At 41.9% G+C, this 12,064-nt stretch overlaps 1 protein-coding gene across 1 annotated transcript; it reads left to right on the top strand.

Annotated features, from left to right (window-relative positions):
- Window positions 1-5,843: 5,843 nt before the first annotated feature.
- On the top strand, window positions 5,844-9,460 carry PROP1 (PROP paired-like homeobox 1). Its single transcript, XM_032628061.1, has 4 exons — window positions 5,844-6,320; window positions 7,503-7,735; window positions 8,465-8,824; window positions 9,366-9,460. The coding sequence occupies exons 1-3, from the start codon at window positions 6,212-6,214 to the stop codon at window positions 8,801-8,803; spliced, it is 681 nt and encodes a 226-aa protein (XP_032483952.1). The 5' UTR covers window positions 5,844-6,211; the 3' UTR covers window positions 8,804-8,824; window positions 9,366-9,460.
- Window positions 9,461-12,064: the final 2,604 nt, after the last annotated feature.

The raw sequence follows: 12,064 nt of genomic DNA, 5'->3' as shown, positions 1-12,064 counted from the left end.
GCCACCAGGGAAGCCCAAAGTTATGCTTTTTATGTCCTATTCATGAAATCTTTGCCTGTCAGTATAACAAATATTTTGTACCATGTTTTCTTCCAGTAGTTTAATAGAATTTTGTCTTTAACTCTGATTCATTTCCGTGAGTGAATATGGTGTGAGGTAAAAAATAGAGTTAGTTTTTATTTATACTGATAACCAGCTATTCCAGCATCACCTGCTAAAAAGATTTCTGTTTCCATATTGAATTATACTTGTACCTTTGTTGAAATTCAATTCTATTTCTGGAGTTTCTGTGTGTTCCATTCATTTCTATGTTTATCTAACGCCAATACCATACTGTCATGATTATTGAATCTTTATGTTAAATGTTGAAATCAATAATGTAAGTGATCTGAACTTGTTCTTAATTTTCAAGGTTTTAGGTTATTTTAGGTCCTTTGCTTTTCATTATAAACCTTTAAATCAGCTTGTCGATTTCTTTAAAATTGTTAAGATTTTGATTGGGTTGTATTGAATCTGTTGATTAATTTGGGGAGGATTGAATTCTAATCTTTTATTGCTAACATATAGACACAGAGTTGATTTTGCATATTTACCTTGTACTCTGAAATTAGCTTATTAATTCTAGGAATGTTTCTGTAGATTCCATTGTATTTTCTATGTACTTAAACACGTACACTAAAGCAAGAGTCAGCAAAGTTTTACTGTAAAATGCCAGTTACTGAGTACTCTAAGATGTTGCAATGTCACCTCTCTCATTGTAGAAGGAGAGCAGCCATAGATAATATGAAAAGGATGATGGCTATGTTCCAAAGAACTTGTTAAAAAAAAGAAAAAACAAGGCAGAGGGCTGGATTTTGCTTATAGGCTGTGCTTTTGCCAACTCTTGTCCTTGTGTTTTGCAGAAATGAAATAATATAACATGTACACTTTTGTCTGGCTTCTTTAATTTAGCATAATTGTTTTGAGATTCATCCATGCTGTAGCTGTACTTTATTCCTTTTTATTGCTGGTAATATTCCATTTCACGGCTATACCACAACTGCTCATACAAGCTTCTGTCTATGAAGACTTGCATTGTCTCTTAGAAATAAAGCTGCTAGCAACATTCAACTACAAGACTTGGTATGGATCAATGCTTTTTCTTCTCTTGGATTAATTAACTAGAAGAGGAAAGTCTGGATCATTTTAAGAAATTAACATTTTGAAGAAACTGCCAAACTCTTTTCCAAGGTGGCTGTATTGCATATATTTCTTGGTGAATTGTCTGTTCAAATGTTTTGCATTTTAAAAAATTACATTGTTTGTCTTTACATTCTTGAATTTTTATATTAGGCATAGTTATCATTTATCAGATATATGAATTAACAGATAAGTGTTCTTATTAGCTATATGATTTGCAAATATTTTATTACCGTATGTAACTTGTCTTTTAATTCATTATCAGTGTATTTTGAAGAGCAGAAGTTCTTAACTTTGATGTTCAATTTACCTGTTTGTTCATTTATATATGGTCTTTTGGTGTCATATCTAAGACATATTTATGTAATCCAAGTTCCCAAAGATTTTTTTTTTTTTTTTTTTTTTTTTGCGGTATGTGGACCTCTCACTGTTGTGGCCTCTCCCGTTGCGGAGCACAGGCTCTGGACGTGCAGACTCAGCGGTCATGGCTCATGGGCCCAACCTCTCTGCATGTGGGATCTTCCCAGACCGGGGCACGAACCCGTGTCCCCTGCATCGGCAGGCAGACTCAACCACTGCGCCACCAGGGAAGCCATCCAAAGATTTTTTGCCTATGTTTGGAAGTTTTATAATTTTAGATTTTACATTCAGATCTGTGGTCCAGTTAATTTTAAAATATTGTATGAGGTATGGATCCAAATTCCATCCCCCCTCACCCCAAATGATTTAGATAGCCAAAAATCTAAATCAAAAATCTAAATCTAGATCTAAATCTAAAAATGATTTAGATTTAGATCTAGCACTACTTGTTTAAAAAAGCTAGACTTTCTTCACTAAATTGCCTTTGTATTTGGGTCTATTTCTGAATTCTTTCCTTTCCATTCATATATTTGTCTATACTGAAGGCAGTACCATTTGTCTTGATTACAATATTTTTATAATAATTCTTGAATTTGGACAGTGTAAGTCTTCCAACTTATTTTTCAAAGCTGTTTTTGCTATGCTAGGATTTTTGCATTGTTATATAAATTTTAGAATCAGTTTGCCAATTTCTATGAAAAAGTCTGATGAAATTTTGAGATCACATGAAATGTTATCAATTGCAGAATTAACAACAATTAGTCTCCTGACCCAAAAGCATAGCATATTTCTTCATTGTAAAAGGCTTCCTGTAATTCCACTCATGAATATTATATTTAGTTTTCAGTGTACTGATTGCTCATATTTTTGACAATTTTAACACTAAATGTTTCATATTTTATGCTACTGTAAATGGTAGTGTTTTTAATTCAAATTATTTATTATTTGTTGCTATATGATTATTTTTTTAAATATTGATGTTGAATTCTGAAACTTTGCCTACCTCACTATTTAGCTATAATAGATTCCTTATAATTCCATCAAAAATTCTACATGGAAGATTATTGTGTCCACATACAAAGACAATTTGACTTTTTCCTTTCCAATCCAATTGGGTGTCCTATAATTTAATTTAATTCAGATACTAACTATCCTGACCTAGGACAGATCCCATAGTTTAAGGGCTCAGTCCCACAAAGCTACCCATTCAGATACCAAGCACAAGTACTGGGCCCCCAGGTTACTCATACTCTGTTAAACTTGGTTACACATTGGGGTTTCCATGACCCCATCTTCAAATTGGATAATTTGCTATATGTCTCACAGAACTCTAGGAAACAGTTTATTTACTATTATTGGTTCATTGTAAAGGATATTATAAAAGACACAAATGAACAGCCAGAGGAAGAGGCACACAGGGACAGGGCAAGGTCAGGAAGGGTCCTGAGTGCAGGAACTTCTGTCCCACAGAGTTTGGGGTGCACCACCCTCGTGGCACGTGGATGCTCGCCTTTCTACTTTTCCTTCTTCCTCTGGCCTGTCATATGGAAATGACGACTGTACCTCCAGCTTCCACCTTGGACCATAAGATGAGGATAGAAAACTTACCCTAAGATAGTGGAGTAGAAATTTCTGAGCTTGGGAGTCTGATGACATCTTAGATCCACTGTACCAGCCTTTCAATACCTACTTCTGAACTTATTTTGTGTGTGATAGAAATAAACTTCTATCTTGTTTAAGCCAACATTTTATACATTTTTGTCTTTTGAAGGTAATAGTACTGTTCAAAGTGGCCCCAAGCATGGTGCTGCAATGCTGTCTAGTGTTCCTAAGTGCAGGAGGGCCATGAGGTGTTTAACGGAGAAAGTAATCTTTGTTCAGGCATGAGTTGAAGTGCTGTTGGTCATGAGTTCAATGTTAATGAGTTTACAATATATATTAGTAGAGTATATTTAAACTGAGACACACCTACAACAATGTTATGTATTGATTGGTTGACCAAAAATATTGTGGCCAGAGGCTCACAGGAACCTATTTATTTCCCTTAATAGCAGTGATTCAGTATTCACCAATTCAGTGTTTATCGTGACTTTGTGGAACAAAACTACTTATATAAAGAGAATTGACTATTATTATCCCTTGATGATAAAGCTGAGGTGCAGATAAAAAGTAATGAGCCAGGTTTCATATAGCTAGTAAGTGGTATAGCTGATATTTGAACCCAGGGCAGCCTGGCTTCAGAACCTGTATTCTTTCCCACCACACCATCCTGACTCTTGTAGGGTGAGAGAACCCTGGGTATCAGGCTTCCTTGAAGGTCAGCGTTGGGAGTGGGAATCAGGATGCCCTGGAAAACAAACTCCTCCCCAGCCTCCTAGGAAATAATGGTATCCTGGGATGTCAAGTCAAACCTGTAGTGTCTCAATGTCTTGGGGAGCAGGGTTGTAGGTCAGAGTTTCTTTGTAATATCAGAGTGTCCTGGGATCATCAGGTTGTTTTGGATGGCTGGTCAGAGTTCCCTTATAGGGTTAGGCTGTTTTCAGGCAGCAAGAGTATTGGAATTCAGTGTGTGCTTGTGGATCCAAGTTGACTACATGAATCTTGGGAGGCAAAGCTGTCATGCAGCTCGGCTTTCTCTAGGAGGTCACAGTATACTCTGGGGTGGGGGGGAGGGGTTGGCATTTGAATCAGTGCTTCTCGGCTTTTATGTTGTTATGACCTGAATGTTTATGTCTTCCTACCACTTCATATGTTGAGTCCTAACCTCAATGTGATGCAATGATATTTGGAGGTGGGGCCTTTGGGAGGTGATTAGGGTTGAGATCATGAGGGTGAGGCCCCAAGATGAGAGTAGTGTCTTTATAAGAATATAAAAGAGACCAGGACTGAGTTCTCTTTCTGTCTTGTGAAGACACAGAAGGTGGCTGTCTAACGCAGGAAAAGACTCTCAGAAACTGAATCAACTGGCATCTTAATCATGGAGTTCTCAGCCTGCTGAACTGTGAGAAATGGATATCTGTTGTTTTAGCCACCTTGCTTTTGGTATTTTGTTATGGCAGCCAGAGCTGATGAAGACAAGTGTACAGTCAGTTTTCTTTGGTATCTTGTTACAGTGAATATGCTGATTCAGTAGGACTGAAGTGGGGCCTCAAAATTTGCATTTCTAACAAGCTCTCATGGGCTGCTTATACTTCTGATCCATGGCTTACCTCAGGATCCTGGAAGAGTACCATGTTTTTCTGTCTTGAATTGTTCTTTTAAAGGATGTGTGTGAAGGATTATCATAACCTTGGGGATCAGTCTTATGAGTACAGTGTGTTCTGAGGGGATTAGGGTGCCCTCATTGATTCAGTCTATTCTGACATTTCAGAACTTCATGGCGGGGGACAGGGATAATCTCCTAGTTGAGGTTGAACGCTTTAGGTTTCAGTGTGTCCTAAAGGACCCTAGAGTCCTAGGGTATTGTGCTGTCTTTAAAGGGTCAGGATGTCCTAAGTATGTCAGAATGTACTTCCTAGCTCTAAGTAATCTCAAGAAGCAGAGTACTGCATATATCAGGGTGTCCTGACTGCTCGAGGATGCTGGGTATGTCAGGGTTTCCTTGAAGAATCAGATGGTCAGGATGTCATGGGAATCTCAGTCTTCTGCAGAGTCCTGAGGTCCAGGGAGATCAGGATGCACCTGGAATACAGATGCTCTTGAGGTAAGTGCTCTCTGAATAGCTGGGTGACCTTGGAAGGTCATGGAGTCCTGGGGGATTCTGGGTGAATGAGGAGGTGACATTTCGGAGAGGAAAGCAGAAAGTACTTGAGAACTGTGGTGTCCGGGAGACTCATCCTACGGTTCAGGTTGTCCTGACGGGGTGTCCAGTGTATTCTGAGAATCAGGATATCTATGAGGGGCCAGAATGTACTTGTGTTTTTTAGTTTTTTAGTTTCCTGGAAAGAAGTCTTTGGGAATCACCCACATACTGAGACACAAGGCAGGCCCTACTCCTGGTCTCCATTTGCACAGCCTCTCCTTCTCCTCTCATGATGAGGTTCTGAGGAGGGGTCTCAAGAGGAATGTATTTTCTCTTCCTTCCCCTGCCTGCTCCCAGGAGGCGATTTAACAGGACAAAAGAATTTGGTCCTCTGGGAATATGAGCTCTTGGCCCCAGTCCCTGGACCCTCCAACAGAGCACCTTCCTTCATCCGGCTTGTGATCCTCCCCTGATGATGAGGGCTCTGGTGACCAGGCAATGATTGGATGGGCCCACAAGGGTGAGGAAGAGGTCACTGCTCCAAGGCTCAGGGAGAAAGAGTTAGTGTGGGATTGCAAGCTGGGAAAGTAGGCAGCTGAGAGCAAAAGGAGAGAACAGCATCCCAGAGAGAGAAAGGGCAGGGGGAGAAAAGTGGAGACTAAGACAGAGAAATAGGGTGAGGACAAGGCAGAATGAGATGATAAGCAAAGGAATGGGGAATCAGACATAGAAATAAAAGTTAGAAAAAGGAGAGAGGAGAATAAAAATCTATCTATAGCTACACAGGGAGAGAGATTCAGAAAGAGGTATAAACAGGGGGAAAGCAGTGATATACAAGGCATAGAGGGGAACGGAAACAGAGAAAGACTGATCCAGAATCAGAGACTCAGGGACACGAGACTGGGCTGTCTTTGGTCTTTGTTGTGAGCCATGGATGCAGAAGGGAAGAGTGAGCAGGGTAAACAAAAGAAGGGGCGAGTTTGCAGCAGTCTCTGGCCCGAGGGCTACGCAGCCGCTGGGACTTTGACCTCCATGGTGGGTGAGTGAATCTCTGGGGTGGTCCTGAGGAAGCAGCAGGTGTGCATGCTCTATGCCCAGGCTCCATGGGCCGATGGTGCGCCACGAGGAGAGTGAAGAGGAGAAATAAAAAACCAGAATCCTAGAATGTTTAAAACAAGGGAATCTTAGAAAACATGGGGTAATACAACTCCTTTGCTTTCCAGAGTGGCACACTGAGGCCCTGACTGATGAGGAGGGGGCAGAGGCAGAGCTGAAATCTGTCTCCTCACTCCTGACCTCAGTTTGCCCACTGCACTGTTTTCTCCAAGGAAGAGATTTGGAGGGTCCAGGGCTTTGGGTCTGAGGAGAGCAGGGGGCTAAGGTGGACAGTGAGCACTGGGTAGGGATTACTCACTGGGTCCCCATGGGGATGGGATCCTCCAGATATCTTTTCTCTCTGTGTGCCTCCCAGGTGTTTCCTTTTGCTCCTGTTCTCTATTCCCCAGCTGGCTCTCAGACTAATTAGTGTGGGGGCTTAGTGAGCCTGTAGGGAGAAGAGGCAAGCCTTTCCCACGAGCTCAGGTTCCTGCAGCCTGGTGGCCAGGCCAGGACTGGGATATGGGAGAAGATGAAATGTATGTGTGAGGAGGGTGTGTCTGAGTAGAAGAGTGAGGAATGTTTCATCTTCCCAGGTGGAGGGAATAGGACAATGGGAACAATATAAAGGTTTAAGTTGCATGTGAACCATGAGAGCAGGGAGCAACTCATAAGGGTCTTAGACAGAGACCTGGGCAGTTTGTTAGGTTGTCAGAGTGAATAGGAGATCCACAGGGTGAGACCCAAGAAGGTGGTATGTGTGCTGAGAGAGGTGAAAGGCTATGGAGGGGCATGCCTTACATGCGGATGCATCCAGGGGTGTGTAATAGGTAGTGGGCACAAGTTGCAGAAGTGAGGCAGAGGGAGCGTGCGTGCACAGGACAAGTGAGTCTGAGGGGCGGACTTCATGTCGAGAGGGCAGCATGGGTTAGGGGACTCAGAAGTGAAGCAGGGCCAAGGCTGAGCTGGATTCAGCTAATTCTGAAAGCTGAAGAATTTCTGGTCAGGGCAGAGTGTATGAGCAACACACTGGGTCTTAGTAGAATCTGGGGGTTCCAGCATATGTGGTCTGGGATGGATGGGTGGTCCATGCAGCAGCAAATTCTCCCTCCCCCTTCCTTCTCAGACATGAGCACTCAGCCCTACAGGAACTTCTCTGGTGTAAGAGTGGGGAGACCAAGTCTTTGCTCGCAAGGAGAACAGAGGGGTCGCCCACACTCCCGGCGCCGCCACCGCACCACCTTCAGTCCAGCGCACTTGGAACAGCTGGAGTCAGCTTTTGGGAGGGACCAGTACCCTGACATTTGGGCCCGAGAAGGCCTCGCCCGGGACACAGGCCTCAGCGAGGCCAGAATCCAGGTGATGGCCCAGGATCCTCCCCCTACCATCCCCTGAAGAAATGCAGATTTGGTGATTGGCAACTACTGGGGCATAAATTCTCAGGGCCCTATAACCCTAACCCAAATGTTCACCAGAACAGAGTCTTACCCAACAGTCAGCATAACCTCATCTACATCAGGAATGTCACTTGAGTTTAACCTTGGAGCTAACCTAATCTAACTTGAATTTCAATATCAAACCCCAAACTTAGTGATGTGAACTCCAACAGAAATTCAGTCCTAGTCACACACGTATGTAACCTTGTCCCTAACCATGGCCTTGAAACTCAACCTGATGCTCAATTCTAACCATAGAGTTAGTTAATCTTAAGAATAAACTGTACCCTAAATCTAACCTGGTCTGTAACAATTAAACTCGTCCATAGTCTTAGTCTCTAATAACCCTAGAGGAAATTTCCCATTCTCTGTGGAGGTGAAATGCCACTGTGTCATGTTTATCTCTTTCTTTTTACAAGTTGACATTTCTTACTCACCCAAAGTTGTAGCAGGGCAAATTTAGACATGGAATGGGGGAATGGTGTGGGTCTTGCTTTGTCACTAGTCCTGGCTCAACTATGCCTTCTGCAAGAGCTTTACTTCCTCTGGGGATATGGGGGAGTCTTATGCCCTATACGTCTGTAACCGCATATGACAATGCCACCTATTTGAGAGAGAGGCTCTGATTGTGGCTATTCTCCCTCCTCCTCAGGTCTGGTTCCAGAACCGCAGAGCTAAGCAGAGGAAACAAGAGAGGTCACTGCTCCAGCCACTGGCCCATCTGTCTCCTGCCACCTTCTCTGGTTTCTTGCCTGAGCGCCCTGCTTGCCCCTACTCCTACCCAACACCACCTCCCTCAATGACCTGCTTCCCTCACCCCTACAACCATGCCCTTCCCTCTCAGCCCTCTAGTGGTGGTTCCTTTGCTCGACCCCACCAGTCTGAAGACTGGTACCCCACCCTGCAACCAACTCCTGCTGGTCATCTGCCCTGCCCTCCACCCCCACCCATGCTTCCCCTTAGCCTTGAGCCACCAAAGTCCTGGAACTAAAGTTAAACAAGTACTGATAAGGTAATTTCCATGCCTGTGGCCCTCACAAAACAGAGAAAACTGGGTGGTTTCCTTTCCTTCTAAGGGTGAAGTAGAAATATGGTGAGGGACAGCTCAGAGACTGGGAATGTTAAAATGGGAGATCATGATGAAGGCTCACTGTGCTGATTAACTGAGTGAATTTAAGGAGGTGAAACTACTGGAAGATATAGGTAAAAAGCCCCAGTGGAGGTGACTGGTGGAAAAGTGGCATTGAGGGAAGCAGTGGTTGCTGCTGGTGGATGGAAATGGTTGAAGGGGATAGAACTTTTGGGACTTCACTCATTGAGATCACAGTTGAGGACCTTCATCCCCATTGTTTCTAGCTGATTTCAATAGGCTTTTTATTGAAAGTCTACCTATACAACCCTTCCCCATCACCACCATCTGAATCCATCATTAAGTTTCGTTTATTCTATCCTGGAAATAGCTCTTGAATTTATTCCTCTCCTTTCTGTTCCAGCAGACACTGCTTTTTCTGGCCTCACGTTTTCTAATTAATTCTCCTCCTTGGTTCCCTTAGCTCCAGCCTGTCCCATTTCTAACAGGCTTTGTAAATCTGATCATCAAATTTTAGCTCTCCAGTGTCTTATAAGCAATAAATAAATAATACCTGATTTGCTAAGCCTGTAAGAGTCTTCAACGTTACCTTCAACGTAACTTTTAAGTCACTTGCATGTGGTTTTGTTATTGAGCAAGGGCTCCTGTGACTGCAGCACAGAAAGCCAAACTCTGACAGCCGATGTTTGCAGTAAAGTAAGGGTTTATTGCAGGGCGCCAAGCAAGTGAGTGGGAGACAAGCCTCAGATCTGCTCCAACTTGGCCTTGAGTTGGGAGTGTTTTTAAGGAAGAAGAAAAAAGAAGTTGGAATTAATCATCGTCTTGTGACATCTCTTAAGCATAGTTGTAGAAGTCAGGATGTTTCCAGTTTACAATTCTCTAGCCACCTGCGGGATCTGTGAGCTCATCCTGCTCTGGAGAAACAACCTGAGTTTGTGTGTTAATGATGATATCTACAACAGCAATTTTAGTACATTGATGTTACAGACAATAGCAATTTTAGTCATCTGATTCTGTTTGATTAGTGTTCAGTTAACACATGATTGAGGTCAGAAGAGGCAAACAAGGGAATAAAGTTTTGAGTAGAGAGCTTAATCATAAACTCACAAAAGGAACTAAATTTTAGAGGGGCTCAGTTTCAGTTTGTGATAAGAGAAGAAACATTTTGATTAAATGCAAACGTTTCCAAGAGCAATCCGTGAGTCTTGAGGTTCATAAGAGGTCATCCCCAGGAAAAAACCTGCTGTGAAGTGCTTTAGTCTGAGCTCTCCTAACAGAAACATGCTGTGGCCTAGTTGGTTTGCCATTTATATACCATATTTCTTTTAATGTACTTATTTTACTCATAATTTACTTATTTATATGTAGATCTACCTCACTTATGGGCAGATACATAGAATTCTGAGTAAACAAGCCTCTAGGGATTTTATTTGCAGTTTTTTGTATGTATTATATTTTAAAAGTCTGGAATTGAAACCTCTGTGATGCACAATTACATTTCCATATAATTATCCCCTTGTGCCAGACTGCCTTTCTGAAAGATAATACTGGTTTGCATGCCTCCCAAAATGTCAGTGTCAGTTTCAGCACATCCTTATCGACATTGATCATTTTGGACAATTTTTTAACTGAGAGTGATGTCTCCTAGTTGGTTATTTTTTCAGTTTTCATTTAATCGATTGCTAGTGAAAGTTTAAAAGTTTCATGTTTATTGGCAGTTTACATTTTTTTCTCCTCTGCATTGCTTTTCTGAGTTATTTGTGTATTGATCTAGTCATCTCTTATTAGTGCTTGAGGAACCCCAAGTGAGAAATCTCCCCTTAATTTTACTGGCTTCACCCATGTTTTACTCATTATTTGGATCAAAATATTATGCCTTGAATCACCTTAAATTTATTTTAGTTTGTGCAGTAAATTAGTCATCCAATTTCCCCTCAATCAGCTAGCTGGTTTTTCCAATATAATTTATTAACAGTCTAACATTGATTTGTAACAACATTTTTCCACACTAAGATCTCATATGCGACAGTTGTAGACTCCTAATTCTTTCCCACCAATTAACTTCTCTATTCTGATATCAGTGTATCTTTTTCCAGATTTCTCTTATGTTCCTCAGGAGACAGCTTGGTATTTTTTTATAAAACAAATCTTAATAAGTTTTATAAATTACAAAAGTTATATAAGGTCTTTGTAACAGTCAACCCAAAAGATTTATATACATATAAGACATATATAGATGAATATATACTATACATGAATATATATTTATACATATTAACCTGGATTAATCACAAAACCCCATGTTAAGCAAATTCACCTCAACATGAGATAAACAACATTAGTAGTGTGTATCTGTCCACAACTTATTATGCTCATAGAAAAATACAGGCATACACATAGAACAGGGAAGAACAAAATCTGACTCCATGTTGGAACTGTTTCTTTTACTTTAACCTTTGCTCTCCATTACTTTTTGTTACTATAATCACTAAAAGGCTGTTGCCTATAGCTATAGGCATATATAATGGCCTCCCTCGGGGAACCCTGCCCCTCTGCCTGAATATTACACTAAAGTGCCTTTGTTCAGCTCACAGGGAAACACCCTGACCCTGCCCAACTGTGAATGACTGCAGAAAAGAAGAAATTAACACAGCCCCTCCCTGAGGATGGCCAAAAACCAGGAGATATTTTGCAAGATTTATGGCCTTTTACTTTACTTCCCCCTCTCTGTTCTATAAAAAAAGCTGGCATCCAGACCCTGATAAGATGTTACTCTAGGACATTAGTCTGCCATCTTCTCAGAAACCTGCTTTCCAAATAAAGTTACCATTCCTTGGCTCAACACCTTGTCTCCTGATTTATTTGCCTGTTATGTGGCAAGCAGAGCAAGTTTGGATGCAGTAACACATACACTAATATTTTTTCCTTTTTAAAAATAAAATTGAGATCCTACTGTAAGTGGATATAGATATAAAAACACCTTTCAGGGCTTCCCTGGTGGCGCAGTGGTTGAGAGTCCGCCTGCCGGTGCAGGGGATGCGGGTTCGTGCCCCGGTCTGGGAAGATCCCACATGCACAGAGCGGCTGGGCCCGTGAGCCGTGGCCGCTGAGCCTGGGCGTCCGGAGCCTGTGCTCCGCAACGGGAGAGGCCACAACAGTGAG

The sequence above is a fragment of the Phocoena sinus genome, chromosome 3 (assembly GCF_008692025.1).
Source record: "Phocoena sinus isolate mPhoSin1 chromosome 3, mPhoSin1.pri, whole genome shotgun sequence".
NCBI classification, from domain to species: domain Eukaryota; kingdom Metazoa; phylum Chordata; class Mammalia; order Artiodactyla; family Phocoenidae; genus Phocoena; species Phocoena sinus.
This window is presented reverse-complemented; position numbering and strand designations above follow the sequence as displayed.